We start from the raw sequence: 21,435 nt of genomic DNA on the forward strand, positions 1-21,435 counted from the left end.
TGAAGCATGTAAAGATAAACATGAGTGAGAAATCATACAGGACTATATCAGGTTAAACTGTTTTCATTCTTGTATGGGAATATGATACATATAACCCCTCTAACTTAATTATCAATAGGGGTAAAAGTTTTTTAAAAAATAGAATATATAAACCATTAAGTAATTTGATTTTTTTAAGAGAAAGAAGAAAACAAATTACCAGAAGAAGGTGAATTCACAATCAAAAAAGAAAAAATAAATAAATCCAATTATTAGAAGCTATTTTACTTCCAACCATCTACCAAAAAACCCTAATAATTTAAATGAAATGTATGAATATTTATACAAATATAAATTGTCTTTCATGGGAAATAGAATATTCAAATAACCTTATCTTAGAAATTAAGATTTGAATAAGCAATAAATGAACTCTCAAAGAAGAAGCTCAAGAACTAGATGGATTTATAAGTTAATTCAATCAAACATTTAAATAATAATTAATAATAATAATAACATAAATTTTGAAAAAAATTGGTAAAGAAGGGGTCCTATCAAATTTTTCTATGACTCAAATATTTTGCCATTTCCTTCTCCAGTTCATTTTCCATATAAGGAATTGAGAAAAACAGCCCCTTTTGTAGTGGCTAGAAACTGGAAATTGAATGGATGCCTATCAATTGGAGAATGGCTGGGTAAATTGTGGTATATGAATGTTATGGAATGTTATATGACTCTAGACCTAACATTCTATATATTGTACCATTTGACTGCCCCTTCCTTACACAATGTATACTTGCCTGCAAATATTTAGGAAGGGAGAGAGAGATAGATAGAAAGGGAGGAGAAAAAAGGGAAGCTCAAAGTAATAGAACTTGGTAGTCCTAGAAGGGAACATAAAACAAAAGCATTTTTTGCATGTTTGCTGGCTCACTGACTGTGTAGAGGGGATTAAGTATGTATTCTTCAGTCATATCTGACTCTGTGATCCCATTTGTGGTTTCCTTGGCAGAGATACTAGAATGTTTGCCATTTCCTTCTCCAACTTATTTTACAGATAAGGAAACTGAGGCAACATAGTTAAGTGATTTGCCCAGAGTAATACAACTACTAAGTGTCTAAGGTCAGATTTGAATTTTTCATGATTGGGAAGATAGGAAGGGGCCAAATTATAAAAAGCATGAAGTACCCAACAGAGGAGTTTATAATGTTCCTGTAGCTAATAGGAAGCCACTGGAATTCTTAATCAGGAAAAAGATATGATCATACCTGCAATATCTAAAAATTACCATGGCAGCTGAGGGAGATATTGATTGAAATAGTAAGGACTTGAGACAGGAAATTCAGTTAGAATGCTATTGTAATAGTCCATGCAACAGGTGTTCAGGGTCTCAAGGAGAGTTGCATCTATGTGAGTAAAGAAAAGACCTATTTAAGAAATATTGGGAATGGTGGAGTTATGAACAGTTCTAACCATTCTATAGAGCAATTTGGAACTGTGTTCAAAAAGTTGTCAAACTGTGCATAATCTTTGATCCAGCAGTGTTACTATTGGGATTATATCCCAAAAAGATATTAAAGAAGAGAAAGGGACCTATGTGTGCAAAAATGTTTGTGGCAGCCCCTTTTGTAGTGGCTAGAAACTGGAAATTGAATGGATGCCTATCAATTGGAGAACAGCTGGGTAAATTGTGGTATATGAATGTTATGGAATATTATTGTTCTGTAAGAAATGACCAGCAGGATGAATACAGAGAGGCTTGGAGAGACTTACATGAATTGATGCTAAGTGAAATGAGCAGAACCAGGAGATCATTATTATACACTTCAACAACAATACTATATGAGGATCAATTCTGATGGAAGTAGCTATCTTCAACAATGAGATGATCCAAATCAGTTCCAATTGATCAGTAATGAACAGAACCAGCTACACCCAGCGAAAGAACACTAGCAAATGATTGTGGACCACAATATAGCATTTACATTCTTTCTGTTATTGTTTGCTTGCATTTTTGTTTTTCTTCCCAGATTATTTTTACCTTCTTTGTAAATCCAATTTCTCTTGTGTAGCAAGACAGCTATATACATATATGTATACATATATTTATTTAACATATACTTTAACATATTTAACATATATGGGACTACCTGCCATCTAGGGGATGGGGTGGAGGGAAAGAGGGGAAAAATTGGAACAGAAGTTTTTTTCAAGGATCAGTGTTGAAAAATTACCCATGCATATGTTTTGTCAATAAAAACATATAATAAAAAAATATTGGGAAGGTTGAAATGGCAAGATCTTTCAATAGATTTGATATATAAAGTGAATGTGAGGGGTCAAGGATGATATCAAAATTCCAGATCTGGGTGGTATCCTTTGTCTACACTAGCTGCCTCCACTTTTAACTTTTTACAATAAGGCTTTCCACCTCTTAAGTCACTAAAACTCTTCTCTTCAAAGTTAACAACTATCTCGTAATTTCCAATCTTTCTTCTGTCTTAATCTTTCTCAACCCATTCGCTGCATTTAACACTGTAGGCCATCCTTATCTCCTGTAAACTCTCTTCTCTCTAGGTTTTTATGACACCATTTTCTCATGGTTTTTCTTCTGTTTTTCAGTCTCATTTACTGACCTATCATTTACATCAAACCCCTTAGTGTACATATTCCTCAAAATACTGCTTGACTCTCTTTTCTTTTAGTTTTATACTCTCTGTCTCTGTCTGTCTCTATCTCTGTCTGTATAGCTCTGTCTTTGTCTGTCTGACTCTGTGTGGGTATGTGTCTGTGTGCATGCAGCCTCATCAGGTCCCTCAGATTCAACTATATCTCCTAGATCATTTCCAATCTATGGGGTTCAAAACTTGTTTAATATGCAACAAAAAGCACTGAGACAGGGCAATAAGTCAATAGCTTATTGCTAAGTGCTTTATAAGTGTCATCTTATTTGATCCTCACAATGACCTACTACATGCCAAGTACTGTGTTAAATTCTAGTGCCATAAAAAAGGGGAAAAGATAGTCCTTGATCCAAAGGAATTTATAGTTTAATGTGGGAGAAAATTTGCAAACAATTGTTCATGAAGTAAATTATATACAGAATAGATAGGAAATAATTCACAAAGGGGAAGCACTGGAATTAAGAAGGCTTAAGGACCTGTAGAAGGTGGGATTTTACTTGATGCTTCAAGGAAGTCAAGAAGATCACTCAAAGCAGAAGAGGGAGAAAACATTCCAAGTATCAAATATAGCCAGAAAGAATGCCTATAGCCAAGAAATGGAGCTTCTTATTAAGGGAACAGCCAGAGGCCAATGTCACTGGACTAAAGAGTTGGGGAGTCAGAGGTAAGAAGATGAAAAAGGTAGGTGGGAACTAGGTTACGAAGGGCTTTAAATATCAAACAAGTTATTTTGTATTTGATCCTAAAGGTAATAGGGAGCCACTGGAGTTTATTAAGAAGGATAGTGATGTGATTGGACCTGAGCTTCAGGAAAATCACTTTAGTGACTGAAAAAAGAAAATATTAATAGAATGGATTGATAAAGTCTCAAGAGCAGAGTGAGAAGAGAAAAACCAGAGGGGTGTATTGTAAACGGTCTCTTGAAGGAATTTAGCAGTAAAGGGCAAAAGAAAATAAACAGAAATGGAAGAATCAAGTAAGGATTTTTTGAGGATGAGGGATACATAGGCATGTTTACAGGCAACAGGGAATGAGCCCATGAAGAGGGAGAAATTGAAAGTAAGTGACAGAGTGAGGATGACAGAAGCGACATGAACATGACAACAAAGCGAGATTAGTCTTGGTAAAGAAAAAAAGCCACTTTATCATATAAGCCAATGGTAAATGAAGAGAAAATATCAGAAGGTACCCAAGAGATAGGAAATGAAGAAGCGAGGAAAAGAGGGAGCTCACAGCAAGTAGCAAGTACCTCAATTCTGTAAAATATGAGTCCATCTAAGAGAGTTAGGAAATCCATCTAAGAGAGTCAAGAAGGGAGAGCCATGAAAGGTTTGAGGAAGTATGAAAAGTTTTGAAAGAAACACTATGGAGAGTAAGATAGTGAATTATTAAGGAAGTATAGCAGTATTCTCTATCAGCAGTGAGGATCCAGCTGAAGTTAGATAGCATAGTTTTATAATGGATCTAATCAGATCAGTTGTACAGTTTTCTCTTCACCTTCATTCAGTAGCACACATATAGAAGTGAAGGCATCCAATGGTGGGACACTATTATTATCCCCATTTTACAGTTGAGGAAACTGAAGGAAACAGAATTTAAAGGACTTGCCCAAAGTCACATAGCTAAAACAACAAAAAAAAGATAGTTGTCAAAAAGATTGTACTGTTATGAGGGAAGAAAACACATTTTTTTAAAAAACTAAAGTGGGGGGAAGATATCCACAATGGAACACTGTGAAAAAAAATTTAGAGAGTCATCAGCACAGTCTGAAAAGAAATGAAGGAGTAAACATGGCTCACTTGGGTCCTTCCTTAAAATGGAATATTCTAGGGTGAGAAGATTGCTTGATCACAATCATGAAAGCATCTTTTACATTGCAATCTGTTGGGAAATGTTGGAGAAAGAAATTCAGAAAGTCAGAAATGAAATCCAGACAAAAATGTGCTGAGTACATATTAAGTGTGTGATGAACACTTATAGATTGGTTGGATATTTAGATTTTAGACTTATCTGTATAGATGGAGCTAGCATAGAGGAGAAGAAATGAAGCCCAAGACAGAGTCTTGGTCCTATACATACATGACTATGATATGGAAGAAGAACCAATAGAGGAAATTGATACATATCAGTTAGATAAATAAGAGGAAAACTAGGAAAATTTTAGTCTATCAAAAAACCTAGAGAACAGAGAATATCTAAAAGGTGATCAGCAGTGCCAAATGCTGCAAAAGGAAAATGAGGATTAAGAAAAGCTATTAGATTTGGCAATTATGGTTGAATCACTGATAACTTTGGAAGGGGCTATTTTAGTTGAATGATAAGGTCATTAGAAGAGAGTAGGAGAAAAGGAAATAGAAGCACTGAGTACAGACAGTTTTCTCCAGGAGTTTAACCATGAAAAAGAGGAGTGATAGAGCATAATAGTTAGTGGAATGGTAAGAACAAGAATTTCTTTGAGGGGGTTAAGAACAAACATGCTTATAGACAGCAGGGAAGGAAAACATAAATAGAAAGTGATGGATAAGAGCATGATAGTGGGGCAATCCACAGAAGTCAAGAAAGGATGGTATCAAAGCTTATAAAGAAATTGGCTTAGCAGAACCATGAACACATTACAATGTGTATACAATAACAGCAAGAATGTGCGATGATCAACTGCGGAAGATTTGGTTCTTCTCAGTGGTTCAGTGATCCAAGGCAAACCCAAAAGACTTTGGACAAAACAAAAATGCCATCTGCATCCAAAAAAAGAACTATAAGGATTGACTGTAAATCAACATATGTTATGTTCACTTCTTTTTTCTGTGTTTTTTTTTTTAATCTCTCTCATGGAAGGCTTGAGAAAATAAGGTAGGGAGAGAAGAATAGAACAAGAGCCCTGTTGAGACTGTGTAACACAAATATATAATGGATTAATCAATATGGTTAGTGATTTCCTCTAGCTTTCTTTGGCATCATGTGAATATGATCAAAATAAGTTTACAGTGGGAAAGACAAGAGATATGAAAGGAATATATCACATTGAGGACATGTTGTAAGGCATAAAGGGTGGAATGACAGAATAAAATAATCAGAAAAGGGAATTTTGAATTTCATGAAGAAGGAAATGGAATAGTTGTGGGTAATGGCAAGATTAAGGATATCAATGAATGTGAATATTGCCTGAAGTGAAGTGGAGGAATAGTTAGGTAAAGAATTGGAATCAGAACTAGATTTTGAAAGATAGACAGGATATGAATAGCTAAAGAGAAGATGAAAAAAACATGTGTCATTGTTATTAATTGCATGTCAATAATATTCCTTTGTTTAACCATAAACAAGTTTTTAATGATGGTTTCTCTTATTTGTGTACAGATTCCTAAATCCCTGAGAGTTCCAAAGAACAAAGTGCTTTGGAAATACAACCTGTTTCTGCTATAATTTTTGTACCAAATGGGGAGAAAGGCAAATATGGTTGTGTATCCCATAAGCAATCTTTAAGAAAGCTCTTTTTTGCCTTTTTTAAAATAGTTCCATCTTTGCACTGACAGGTGAATTTCTTCCAACACTGCAGATTGGTAATTCTTTTGTAACTAATGTCTTATAAAGTTCTTTGAAAAACCCATGAGATTAAGTGACTTGCCCATGGTCACATAAACTAGTTGTATCAGAAGTTAGATCTTCCCAACTTCAAAGCATTATACTATGGTACATTATACATATGATACCTGCATTCTAATGAAATTAAATCTCCATGAGAAAGGCTGACCTAGTCTATCTACATGTCAATGTAACTTACTATTCTCCCTTTTTTATGTTTTTTTTTTCCTCTATCAGGTACCTATTCCAGTTAACTCCACCCTAGATCCCCTAAAGATTCTAACTGATGATGCAGATATAGCCACCTGGCAAAATGAGGGTCTGCCTGCTGACCGAATGTCCACAGAGAATGCTACAATTTTTATGAACTGTGAACGATGGCCACTTATAGTTGACCCTCAACTACAAGGAGTCAAATGGATCAAGAAGAAATATGGTGAATATCTTCAAGTCACCCAGATTGGCCAGAAAGGGTAAGTGCTCAGCAAAAGAATTCCCAATTTTTCAAAAATCACATAAGATGATGACTCCCAAATCTATATTTCCTATTGAAATGCCTTTTCTAAGCTCCAAAATCTATTTTCCAGTTACCTACTAGACATTTCCATCTAGAAATCATAGTGATTAGGAGATTTGTCCCCATGACTCACCCTCTAAGCCAGTTCCTAATGCTAAAATCCCTATTTTTGTCAATAATGCTTCCATTTTCTGATGGTTGAAACCCTGGTGTTTATTTAATTCTTCCCTTTCTGCCATACATACTCAAATAGTCTCCAAGTTTTGTCTATACAACCTCCACAATATCTTTCTTTATTGACAAAACATATGTATGGATAATTTTTCAACATTGACTTCTGTTCCAACTTTTCCCCTCCTTCCCTCCACCCCTCCCCTACATGGCAGGTAATCCCATACATGTTAAATATGTTAAAGTATATGTTAAATACAATATATGTATACATATTTATACAGTTATCTTGTTGCACAAGAAAAATCAGATTTAGAAAGAAGATAAAAATAACCTGGGAAGAAAAACAAAAATGCAAGCAAACAATAACAAAAAGAATGTAAATGCTATGTTGTGGTTCACACTCATTTCCCAGTTCTTTCGCTGGGTGTAGCTGGTTCTGTTCATTCTTGATCAATTGGAACTCATTTGGATCCTCTCACACAATATCTTTCTAATTATTGTTCTTTTTCCTCCCTCTACTACTACATAAATACAAAACCTTATTAGTATTTGTGTGGGGTACTGCCATAGATTCTTAACTGATCTTCCCCTTTTTAATCTTTCCCCATAAAAAGTTTGTCTTTCACAACCTGATAAATCTTTATTATACAATTTATTCATTTCATTCCTTTGTTCAAAACCCTCCAGTCACTTTCCATAACCTACCTATATAAAGTCCTTACTTCTTTGACTGCCATTCAAGATCATTTTAACCTATCTTATACTATTTCTTGCATATGTACTATCAAACTTGACAAGTTACAATATTTCTTATATGTGACCCCTTCTCTTCATTCACTGAAAAAACAGCCTTAAGTCAGGTCCTCATCAATTAGGACAAGCTGGTCCCCCACTTTTGTCTAAATTCAGCTGATTTTTCTAAATCACAAGTCTGAGTATGTCAGTCACATGAATGTGCATTATACACACACACACACTTAACTTCCCTTACTTTTATTCCCCACTTAGTAGGTTTCAGTGGCTTTAGTAATTCCCTGAACTCCATGATAAACTCCTTGTTTGGCATTTAAAGCACTTTCATAACTTGATCCCATCCTTACCGTAATCTTTCCAGTCTCCTTACACTTTAATCTTCTGTATATGTCATGTATAATATGTATATATGTTCCTCTGGCTTTCTTGGTGTTCCTTGACCACAATATGCCATATCCATGTCTTTGAACTTGCTTTGTCCTCATGCTTAGAATTTTTTTTTTCTTTCTCTTGTTGCTTTTGGTTTTCCCTAACTTGGGGTTATACTTGGCTATTTACGTGTTTCTCCTATTAGAATGTGAGTTTCTTTACATCTTCAGTATACATAATACACACTAACAATTGCTTGTTGGCTGATTAATCTTATACATGTCCAACACTTTTCAAAGGAGCATATTTAATATTGCTTGATTTAAGGAAAAACTTTCTAAATGGAGTGGGCTTCCTCTTGACATTAAATAGAGGCTATATGGCCACTATATATTGAGTATATTTCTGAAAGAATTCTTTTTCAGGTAGAAATTTAACTAAAGGATCTCTGAAGTTTCTTCCAGCTCTGGGATTCTACCTGAAATGATCTTCTACCCCTATCCTCTTATGGTAAACTAAACTACACATGGTACCTGCTTTCTAATGAAACTTAAATCTTCATGAGAAAGTTAAATCCTATCCATCCTCCAAAGTCCAACTCAATTCATCAGCTTTTTAAAAAATGTATTAAGTGCCTACTATGCACAGGGGATACAAAGGCCAAAATATAATAGTCCTGTGCCCAAAGAAGTTTACATTCTTCTGGGAGAAAATATCAGTGCAGATAAGTTGACTATAATGAAATTTGAAAATGAAGAGAACATTTAACAACTGACAGAAATTTTTTAAAAGGCTGAAATTTGAACTTGTAAATGAAAGTGGCCTTAAAAATGCCTTGGAAAGGAGAAAAATGAAGGCTTTTGTCCAGTTAGTTGACAAGGATTTATCTCTGAAGTTGAAGAAATGACATTTGAACTTCTTTGAAATTAGTGAGGAAAGATATGAATCAATCAATCTACATTTATTAAGGACAAATTATGTGTTTGGTATTGTGTTAATCTTGATTGTGTTCATTATGTTGAGTGTTTAGGTGTCAGGGCACAGTTCATGTCTCTGTTCAATTCAGCAAATATATATAGATATAGATATTAAATACGTACTATGTGCAAAAAACTATGTCTAAATACCTATTATGGGACACAAAGACACAAGTAAAGTAGTTGTCAAGGAGTTAACATTCTTCTGAAGGGATACAATGTGGGTAAGATTATGGAAAGGGGTAGTGAGGAAAACCGCACTGTTGGAATCTTTACAAACTGCTAACTAATTAGAGTTGATCTGATCTTACAAGAAGATGTTTTGGGCCAGAACCTGAAACAAGGTACTAAGTAGAACTAATTAGTACAATGCTTGTGTTTACACCTTTACTCATCGGAGTTCACAAGTATGCCAGATTCACAAAGTAAACCTTGTAACTTTGTTACAAAGAATTCAAACCTCCCTTAAAGCTCTTAGGGCCAGAGAGCACCATGGGAGAAAATCCATAATCCCATTCTCTCAGAAGAGTCAGATATAAGGCCAGTGAAGAGAGAGTTTTCCAGAATATTTTCCACTTGGCTGCTGGTGGCAGAAGAAAGAGTTTTCAGAGGAAAAAGCTACGAGTCGAGAGTTCAGTGGACAACCAGATTCATCTTCATCTCACACCACTGTGGTTGGTGGCTGAGCTCTGCACTTGCCCCACTGAGACCAAACTGGTCTGAAAGACTCACCAGAAAGCTAGCCGAGCCCCAAGTGAAGGAGACAAGAGATTCATTCCATCTCTGTGCTGGTTGGAGGCAGAAGAAAGCAGAGGCAGAGGCTAAAGGACAGAACCTTTGGATTTGGAGACATTCGGAGGGCTCTAAGCTAAACTGGCTGTGTTTTGAGAAGAACAAGAACTCCAACACTGCACAGTAGGCACTTAATTAACTGTTTGTTGATTTATTTTTGCCTCAATAGATAGTAACTAATTGTAAATCATAAGTAGTAAGGAAGTATGATTGTGCTAGTAAATAGGAAGCATATTGCATTTGGAAATTTGATTAGAACCTCCATTCTTCAGAATTGGGAGGTATTGATTCTTTATACACCAGAGAGCTAGATAGAAAGTAGTCAAGAATCTGGTCAGGCATCTAGTTCAGTAAATGTCTAGTATAAAAATCCTCAGTGGGTAAAATAAAGATGATAGCCTACACGTGTAGGTACTCTCAATAGACCCTTTGTCTGAGACCTTCATCTAAGCAGTGTAGGACTTTGTGTCTGAAGCTTTGGGTCTTGTTATGGGCCAGAACTTGAAATAAGGTACTAAATGGAATTGAGGAAACAGTGGCTAACTCTAGTTTAGCATTGATTTAATCCTACAACAAATAATGGTTTCCTAGTGATATAATGATTGGTGTATACTTAGTGCAGAGCATATAAGCAGGAACTGAAAGCCACAGAGGAGAAGCTCTCAGGGCCAGAGAAGACAAATGCACTAGAAGCTCTCAGACGCTGAGACAGATTCATTCCATTGTCCAGCTTTGTGGTGGCTGGAGGCTGAAGCACAAACCTTTGGATTCGGAAAGATTCAGAGGGCAGAGAATACAGGAGAGAGCTCAAGCTCTTGGAACCAAGGAGAGAGATAGGCCTCTAAGAAAACCAAGTGAAGGAGATAGAACTTTGAAAGAGATAATAACGGATTTGGACTTTAACCCCTGGCTACTTGTGTAATGATTATTGAACTAAAACAAAGGCTGCTTCCAGAGACCCCAAGGAAACCAAAGCAAGAAGAACATTACAGGGTCTGGGACTTGTATTGTACCTACCTACCCTCCAATACAATGCAAATATCTTAAGAGTAAAGATTTTTATTTTTGTCTTTGTGTTGCCAATTAGTAACACAGTGCTTTGTACATAACAGGTATTTAATAAATGTTTGTTGCTTGTTGCTATTCAAATTGAATTGAATTAGCATATTATTCAGTCACTTAGACTTTTATAAAAATAAAATACCTTATTACTAATTTCTGACTATTTACATTTACCAAGAAAAAATTAAGTCAAGATACTCTAGAAGAAGTTTTAGTGAAATCTAAATATCTCGTCTAACATTAAATTCTCCCTCCTACTAAACTTGTCATTATTATATGATATTGCTATGTCCAATATTGCTATGTCCAATAGCAATAGTTTGTATCTTTCCACAGCTTTTAATGTTCTGTCCTATTCAATGAAATTTGGAGCCAAAGTTTCACACTTTTGACTAAGTTTCTATATTTTATCGGAAATAAGATCTTAAGAACCTCCCTAAACTCTCCTGACAGTAATGATTATAAATATTATTAACAGGGACAATTGCAAATTGTCAGAGACAATTTGCAAAGTTTTAGTGATCAACCACAGTACAAACAAAACTAATGCAAACAAGATTAGAAGGGAAGCAACAAACTGGGAAAACATTTTCACAGTTAAAGGTTCTGATAAAGGCCTCATTTCCAAAATATATAGAGAACTGACTCAAATTTATAAGAAATCAAGCCATTCTCCAATTGATAAATGGTCAAAGGATATGGACAGACAATTTTCAGAGGATGAAATTGAAACTATTACCACTCATATGAAAGAGTGTTCCAAATCATTATTGATCAGAGAAATGCAAATTAAGACAACTCTGAGATACCACTACACACCTGTCAGATTGGCTAAGATGACAGGAAAAAATAATGATGAATGTTGGAGGGGATGCAGGAAAACTGGGACACTGATGCATTGTTGGTGGAGTTGTGAACGAATCCAACCATTCTGGAGAGCAATCTGGAATTATGCCCAAAAAGTTATCAAATTGTGCATACCCTTTGATCCAGCAGTGTTTCTATTGGGCTTATATCCCAAAGAAATACTAAAGAAGGGAAAGGGACCTATATGTGCCAAAATGTTTGTAGCAGCCCTGTTTGTAGTGGCTAGAAACTGGAAAATGAATGGATGCCCATCAATTGGAGAATGGCTGAGTAAATTGTGGTATATGAATGTTATGGAATATCATTGTTCTGTAAGAAATGACCAGCAGGATGAATACAGAGAGGACTGGCGAGACTTACATGAACTGATGCTAAGTGAAATGAGCAGAACCAGGAGATCATTATACACTTCGACAACGATATTGTATGAGGACATATTTTGATGGAAGTGGATTTCTTTGACAAAGAGACCTAACTGAGTTTCAATTGATAAATGACAGACAGAAGCAGCTACACCCAAAGAAAGAACACTTGGAAACGAATGTGAACTATCTGCATCTTTGTTTTTCTTCCCGGGTTATTTATACCTTCTGAATCCAATTCTGCAATGCAATGCAACAAGAGAACTGTTCGGTTCTACAAACATATATTGTATCTAGGATATACTGCAACATATCCAACATATAAAGGACTGCTTGCCATATAGGGGAGGGGGGGAGGAAGGGAGGGGAAAAAAAATTGAAACAGAAACGAGTGCAAAGGATAATGTTGTAAAAAAAAAAAAAAATTACCCTGGCATGGATTCTGTCAATATAAAGTAATTATTAAATAAAAATTTAAAAAAAAAAGTACTGTTTTTTATTTTTTTAGTCCCACCAACTACTAAGAGGTATTCTTTTCCAAAGAAATATAAGCACAATGGTGGTGGTTTTCTTCTTTAAAATATAATGGTTCTCTCTGGGAGCAGGTTTCTTGGGGAAGTTTTCTGGAGACAGCCTTAGTTTCAGTTAAAAGTAATAATCACCCAAATGCAGCCAGGTGCTAAAAATTCAAATCTTTTATTGCTTCCTCCAAAATAGCCTGGTTAGTTTTTCTTAGAGGCCTATCTTTCTGCTTGGTTCCAAGAGCTCTTGCAGTTGTCCTTTGCCTCTGCTTTCTTCAGCCTCCAGCCAGCTGGAATGAATCTGTCTTGCCTCCGAGAGAAGGCTTTTCTCTGAACTCACTTGACACGCCCCTATCAATCTTTTCAGCTGAACTAACTTGACTGACTCACTGAAGCTCTATTTATGCTCCTTCTCCCAGAGTGGGATTGTGGGATCCGAGAGTGGGATTGTGGGTTTCCTCCCAAAGTGCTCTCTGGCCCGAAGAGCTTCTTGCTAATTATGACCTCTCTAAAGGTGTGAACACAAACATTGTTTCTATCAGTATTAGCGACTAATCACCTTGTAAAGATTTGCTCTAAGATGTGAACCAATAAGCATTGTATCAATTCCATTGAGTTAACACTACGATTATAACATCTCCCTTGAGTTATCACCTTGTTGCAAGTTGAGTTAACACTAAGATTCTAACACACAATTACTTGCATAAAAATTAATTATTTTAAGGCTTTACTAGTCAACATAATCTTGTTGGGTCTACAGATCCTTTTTTAAGCCCTGCTCTAGATTTATACTATATATATCTTCAAACCCTCAGATACCTTGATATCATAGAATATGCCCTAGCAGATGGTGATGTAGTACTGATTGAAAACATGGGAGAGTCAGTGGACCCTGTTCTAGGACCTCTGCTTGGAAGAGAAGTAATTAAAAAAGGAAGGTAAGTTTCATAGTCATTGTTTGCTTTTTGTAAGAATGGATACAGTTTTCTCAGATGTCTCTTGTTCTCCTAGAATATATTCTTATCAACTCATATGTTAAAGTTACTTGGAAATATCTACTTACATTACAGTATTTTGGTGAAAGTATAGAAGTAACGATGGTTAAACTAGCTAAGGAAGATATTAATTTTGTTTTAATAGCAGAGAAAACCCTCCAAAGTATTCAGATTTTACTAACATAATAGATTAATTTACTTTCTACCATTTTTCACTTAAGGCTTCACAAGTGATCTGTCAATATCATCCAGTTCATCTTAAAAGAAGAGGAAACCTTATCCAGTACCATTTTATTATTGATTTTGTACTTTATAGAGCCAGCCTAAATAATGATGAATATGAGACAGAATCCAGGCAGGGTTTTCTTCTTTATTCTGCCCTTTTTACATCTATTTGTGAGAATCATAGTAATAATAATAAGGCACCTTCATACTCCTACATTAATTTATTTGAATATTTTCATTGTAGGCATCACTTGGGATACCTGCTCATAAAAAACAAGTACTGCAGTATTTTAATCCTTTGACTCTAAGACCATAAAGGGAATTTCTCAGTATCAAAGATATATTCCTTATCCTCCATCTCAACATATTCCTATAGTCTCCTGTTATGTCCCTAGTAGTTAACCATTTGTTGAAGCTTCTATTCTTGGAAATATTCTGAGTCAGGTGTGCTGTTATCAAATCACACAATCATCCATATTGGCTGTGAAAACATAATGCCTTTTTTCAATCTGTAGAAGTTTATAATTCTAGTCATTCTTTCTTTGAGTCAAGGGCCATTGATTTTTTATCCCCAGGTGCTACTAGCAGGACTAAGAATTGCCATGACATATCAAAGGCATTAACTATAAAAGAGAAAAAAGTTGTAGGAAGAAATAAAATAGAAGAAAAGAAAAAGACATAGAAGATAAATAAATGTACTTGTCAAGGAATGGTAGTTGTCACTAATAGTTGTCTTGATATCATTCCAAGGCTCTCTAATCCTGTCCTAAATCCCTAGATTATATATTATTTATTACTTGGGATAGCTTATTGAATTCTTTATTAGAGAAATATAAACCGAAACAGGATATGGAAGTCCTATGCCATCTGTCAATACTAAAACACAATATATTCTCTTCTTCCATTACTGATGTTAGGGTGCATAAAGATATCAAGGTTCAACCCAGCATGCTAGGGTAGGTGAGACAACGCTCTCAGGAAGTGTCAGTCATTATTAGGTTCCATTACAATGATTAGAAAGTTTTGTGATGCCACTGAAATACATTCAACAGCACTAATATCCCAAACCAACTTCAAAAGTGTTATTCAAATATGTTGGAATGATATCTTTAAAAAAATAAAATTAAGGGAAAGAGAAAGAAAAGTGCACAGTGAGAAGTAGAATAGGGTAAATTATTTCACATAAAAGAGGGGCAAAAAAGGGCTCCCCCTCCCTTTTAGGGAAGAAGGGAAGCTGAGGGAGATAGAGTGCTTGAATGTTTCTCATTGGAATTTGGCTCAAAAAAAAAATATTCAGGTAGATATAGAAATCTATTTTACTCTACAAGAAAGTAGGAGAGGAAGACAATAAGAGAACAGGGAAAGGATTGATAAAAGGAAGGGAGGAGGGAAAGAGGCAATACTTAGAAACAAAACACTTTTGAGGAAGGACAGAATGAAAGGAGAGAAAAAATATGATAAACAGGAGGAAAAAGAGGATGAAGAGAAATATATAGTTAGTAATCATAACTGTAAAAAAATTATTAATTTTTCTAATAAAAGTCTTGTTTCTCTAATATACAGAAAACTGAATCAAATTTATAAAAATAAGTCATTGACCAATTGACAAATGGTCAATGTATATGAACAGACAGTTTTCAGATGAAGAAATTAAAGCTATCCATAGTCTTATAAAAATGCACTAAATCACTATTGATTAAAGAAATGCAAATTAAAACAACTCTGAGATATCATCCCATACTTATCAGATTGGCTAATATAACAGAAAAAGAAAATGACAAATGTTGGAGGCAGTATGGGAAAATTAAAACTCTTAATGCATGGTGGTCAGTGGAGTTATGAAATGAGTTGAACATTCTGGAGAACAATTTGGAACTATGCCCAAAGAGCTATAAAACCACACAAACCCTTTGGCCCAATAATAATACTACTAGATCTATATTCCAAAGAGATTTTTTTAAGAAAAAGGAAAAGGTCCTTTTTGTACACAGATATTTATTTGTGATGGCAAAGAATTGGAAATTGAGAGAATTGCTCAAATGGAGATGGCTTAACAAGCTGTGGTATATGATTGTGATGAAATATTATTATGCTTTATAAGAAACGACAAGCAGACATATTTCAGAAAAACCTGGAAAGACTTACATAAATTGAAGCAAAGTGAAATGAGCAAAACCAGAAAAACATTGTACACAATAATAGCACTGTTATGCAATGATCAATTGTGAATGACTCAAGCTATTTTCAGCAGTGCAATGAGCCAAGACAATTCTGAAAGACTTTTTAAAACTTGTGTTATTTTGTTATTTTTCTTGAGGTTTTTTAAGTCTTTGTTTTTTTACAACATGACTAAAATGGAAATATATTTTACATGAATGTACAAACATAACCTAAAATGAAATTTCTTTCTTTCTCAATGAAAAAGAAAAAAGAGAAAGAAATTAGAACTCAAAAAAAAATTTAATGAATGTTAATAATTGTTTTTACATGTAATTGGAGAAAAATAAAATTGTAAATAAAAATATTTTTAAATTTTTAAGTATTATCCATTCATATAAGCCATTTATGTTTCAGATTCATTAAAATTGGAGACAAAGAATGTGAATATAATCCCAGATTCCGCCTTATTCTTCACACCAAGCTTGCCAATCCCCACTATCAGCCTGAGCTTCAAGCCCAGGCAACTCTTATCAACTTCACTGTGACTAGAGATGGCTTAGAGGACCAACTTCTGGCAACAGTAGTCAGCATGGAAAGGCCAGACTTGGAGGAACTGAGAGTGAGTAGGCCACAAATGGGGATGCATTTTGGGATGATATGGCAGGGTTTTTTTTTGTTTAAGAACAATGGAGTATTGAAAATATTTATTCTCCTAGCTATGTTGCTAACAAATAAAGCTACTGTAATTTCAATGAAAAGTTCACCAGGAATCTGTTATAGAGATTACCAACTGTACAGTACCAGGCTTAGGAAAAACTCCAATTCTAAATAACTATCCACTCAGTAATAAACTGATAAGATTAGCCTTAACTAAAAGTTGGGAAAAAATACACTTGAAACAGAAAGACATATACACAGTTAAAATAAGGAATGGGAAATAAAAGGGAGTATACATATTTCTAAATTGTGTGTAACAGCTTTACAAAAATTGGCTACATTAACAAAAATATTAAATATATTGTTGAGAGACCAAAATGCAATAAAACTTACAGTCAACAAAGGTCTACTAATAAAATATGTAACAAGCAATTGAAGATGATATAATAACCCTAAAGAAAAGATGATTGTCAAAGAACAAACCCTAAAAATAATAATTTCATTAAAGTAATGAAACCAGTGAAACAACATACCAACCTTACTGGGATATAGCCAGTGGTCTTTATGGAAAATTTTATATCTCTAAATACTTTCATCAATAAGAGAAAAAGAGCAAATTAAGAAATTCAGCATATCTTGGAAGCAGGGCTCTAAATTAGTCATTCACAAGTCACTAAACTTTAACGAAGGAGATTTACTTTGTCCTAAAGCTGCAGAAAATTTACATGAAGGATATAATAGCACTTAGCTTCTCTAGATATGCAACCCCTCTTTCTATTTGAAAACATCTCTAGTCAGTAAATCATCAGAGTATGGTTGCTAACAAGGTTTCAGGCATCCACCAAATCTGAGAGGCACAGATTCTACATAGCTGGGGCTTTCTATGCCCCTAGAACATGAATCTAAGTAATATAAGACTGAATTCAATTTGTTTTGAGGAGGGAAGAAAGCTGCATAAAGAAAATGTTAGCCTTATCAGCATGCAATTAAGAAAAGTAGAACAAAAATAAATTTTAAAATACCAATTAAACATCAGAATTTAAAACTGGAAAATCAAAGAGATTAACAAAATTAATAGCAAGAAAATCATTGAATTATTAAATAAATCTAGGACCCAGTTTAAAAAAAACTCATTAGCTAATTTGATTTTCAAAAAATAAAGAAAACTAAATTACTAGTATAAAAAAATGAAAAAGATAGGTTCATGACCAATGAAGAAGAATAAAATGTTGTTAGGAATTATTTCATCCAGCTTATCAATGAAACTAACAATCTAAGTGAAATAGAGGAATATTCACAAAAACATAACATGTCCTGATTAACAAAACAGGAAATAGAATACTTAATCATAAGAAAAATGAGAAATCTGTGGGGAAAAAATTCTTTATATCAGTTTTCTCAGATACTTAGGAGATACCCAGGGATATGAACAGGTGTCCCTAAGTATACTTAGGAACTATTAAAAGGATGTGAACAAGCACTTTTCAGAGGAAGGAATCCAAGCTATCAAAAGTCATATATTTTTAAATGTTCTAAATCACTAAGAGGAAAATGTACACCAAAGCAATTCTTTAATCACAAGCAAAAGACATAGACTCAAAAGGAAACTCTATAGTGAAATCTTAAATAATGAATGGCTAACAAAACAAGTTATAGAAAAATTAATGATTATGTGAAAGACAGTGATAACGATGAAACAACATTTCTGGGATGCAGATAAAGCAGAATTCCTCAGTGAAGAATTAGAATCTTAACAAATACATTAACAAAATGGAAAAAGAAAGGATTAATAAACTGAATGTGCACTAAAAAAAAAAAAATAGACTAACAAATAAACCTAAAATAAGAGCAAAAGAGGAGATATTTAAAATTATAAATAGGAAAATAGAGATATTGGAAAATAAAAGAACTAAAAGCTGGTTCTTAAAAAAGATAACAAAATTGGTAAATGTTGGCTAAAGTAATTAAAATCAATAAAATAACAAATAATCAATGTGACATCACAACAAAACTAGAAAAAATAATAATAATGTAGATATACTAGGCACAATTATATACTAAATTATATCTTCAAAAATGTAAGCTATCCCACACTAGAGAAAATTAAACTAGATGTAAAAGAACTACCAAAAAATAATAAATTTTAAAGAATAATTGGTACAAACTCTTCCCAAACTATTTTTAAAAATAGAAGGGAAAAAAACTTACCAATCCTTTTATAAAAGATTAAAAAAACAGAAGGAAAGCTGTAGCTCAATATCATTAATGATTGTTAACTCAAAAATTTTAAACAAAATTCTGTAAAACAAACTCCATTTATCCAAGAAAACATCCATTATTTCCAAATTGAATAAACTGAATTATTTCTAAGTATGCAATAATCAATATAATTATGTTAAAAACCAACATATACAAAACAATTTGATTATCTGAATAGATTCAAAGCAAACAAAAAAGTTTTGACAAAGTACTATAATCATTTCAACTTTTTAAAAAACTAACTAGAAGAACTTTTTTAAAAATATCATTAAAGGCATCTATATAAAATCAAAAGCAATGATGATATACCAGAAATTTAATAATTAAGGGAATAAAACAATGAAAATTAGAATAAAACAATGATAATTACTTTTCCTACTACTGTTTGTTTCTGAAATTCTAGCAATAAAACCAGAAAAAGAAATTGTCATAAAAGTTAAATAAAAAAAAGATGAAGTTATCCCTAATTGCTAAGCTGATGCCATATTTGGAAAGTCTTAGAGAATTAAGAAACATATTAATTGAGACAATAGCAAGTTGAAGACTACAAAATAAGCCATTAAAATTCAATAGCATGAGATCTTAAAGGAGGGAAAGGGACCCATATATGCAAAAATGTTTGTGATAGCCCTTTTTGTAGTGGCAAGAAACTGGAAAGTGATCAATTGGAGAATGGCTGAATAAATTATGGTATATTAATGTTTGGAATATTATTGCTCTGTAAGAAACAACTAGCAGGATGATTTCAGAGAGGCTTGAAGAGGCTACATGAACTGATGCTTAGTGAAATGAGCAGAACCAGGAGATCATTATACACAGCAACAAGACCATACAATGATCAATTCTGATGGACATAGCTTTCTTCAAAAATAAGATGATTCAAACCAGTTCCACTTTTTCAGTGATGAAGAGAGCTATCTATACCCAGAGGGAATCATTTGGACCACAACATAGCATTCTCATTCTCTGTTCTTATTCGTTTGCATTTTGTTTTCTTTCTCAGTTTTTCTTTTTCTTCCTTCTTGATCTGATTTTTCTTGTGCAGCAAGAAAACTGTATAAATATGTATACACGTATTGGATTTAACATGTATTTTAAAACACTTAACATGCATTGGACTACCTGCCAACTAAAGAAAAGGGTGAGGGGAAGGAAGGGAAAATTTGGAACAAAAGGTTTTACAAGGGTCAATGTTGAAAAAATTACCTATGCATATGTTTTATAAATAAAAAGCTTTAATAACAATAATAATAACAACAAACTCAATAGCATTTTATATTAAAATATCAGAATATGAAAAACAAAAATAAACATGAAATCCTATTCCAAATAACTACAAAATGCCTAAAATATCTAATGATCAACCTACCAAAGCATATAAAAGACTTCTATGAAAAGTTTTTCTTAAAGAAATAAAGAATAACAACAAGCTGGAAGAACATTCAGTACTCATGACTAAGCCATGCCATCATAATAAAAATCACAATAATACCAAAATTAGTTAATACTTTTAATACTATCTCAATTCAATTACCAAGATGATACTTTGAAAACTTGATAAAAATAATAGCACAGTTTATTTGGATAAACAAAAGACCTAAAATAGTAAAGAAAAATGATGAAATAGGAATCAAGGGAGAATAGCACTTCCAGAATTCAAACCATATTATAATATTATATAACATATTATTATTAATTCTATATTCTATATAATTCTATATTAATATTATATATTATTAATATTATATTATAATTCAGTAGTCATGAAAACCACTTGGTTGTGGTTTAAAAAAAAATAAAGAAAGACAGCTAGTTGGTGTAGTGGATAGAGCACTATCCCTAAAGCCAGGAGGATCTGAGTTCAAATGTGGCCTCAGAAACTTAATGTTTCCTAGCTGTGTGACCCTTGGCAAGTCACTTAACCCTGATTGCATTAGCAAAAAAAAAAAAAAAAATCGTGGTGATGAAGCTATTGCCTTCTGCAGGAAGATCTCAGATACTTAAGACTTCCTGGCTATGTGACCCTGAACAAGTCACTTAACCCCAGTTGCCTCAGCAAAATAAATCAATGAAGAGTTAGATAAATGGAACTGAATAAGCATGGGGAAAATCAAAGTATTTGATAAAATGGAAAACATAAAGCTCAGGAAAATATACCTTTCTGATTTAAAAAAAAAAAAAAAAAGCTAGGAAAAGTGAAAAATCATTTGATAGAAATTAAGTGTAGGCCAAGAAGTTACACAGTATTCCACAATACAATCTAAATGATTACATGACTGATATTTTAAATTAGAAGAGAAGCAGATCATACACTTTTCACAGCTTTGATAAGAGGTATATCCTTAAACAAAATATAGAATAAGTAATTTTGAATTGTAAAGCTTTTGCACTCAGTATAAAAAGGAAAGTGGCTGAATGGGGGGGAAATCTTTGCTTCAAAGTTCTCTCCTAACGCTTTAAAATTCAAGATATATAAACAATTAATAAATAGATAAGAGCCATCCC

General features: G+C 33.6%; 1 protein-coding gene across 1 annotated transcript in view; it reads left to right on the plus strand.

Annotated features, from left to right (window-relative positions):
- Positions 1 to 21,435, plus strand: part of DNAH9 (dynein axonemal heavy chain 9) — a 581,066-nt gene that overhangs the window by 446,061 nt on the left and 113,570 nt on the right. The window contains exons 53-55 of the mRNA XM_051995550.1: positions 6,478 to 6,713; positions 13,450 to 13,572; positions 16,429 to 16,633. Of these exons, the coding sequence (XP_051851510.1) occupies positions 6,478 to 6,713; positions 13,450 to 13,572; positions 16,429 to 16,633 (564 nt within the window). The remainder of the gene's footprint in view (positions 1 to 6,477; positions 6,714 to 13,449; positions 13,573 to 16,428; positions 16,634 to 21,435) is intronic.

This window comes from Antechinus flavipes, chromosome 4 (genome assembly GCF_016432865.1).
Source record: "Antechinus flavipes isolate AdamAnt ecotype Samford, QLD, Australia chromosome 4, AdamAnt_v2, whole genome shotgun sequence".
NCBI lineage: Eukaryota > Metazoa > Chordata > Mammalia > Dasyuromorphia > Dasyuridae > Antechinus > Antechinus flavipes.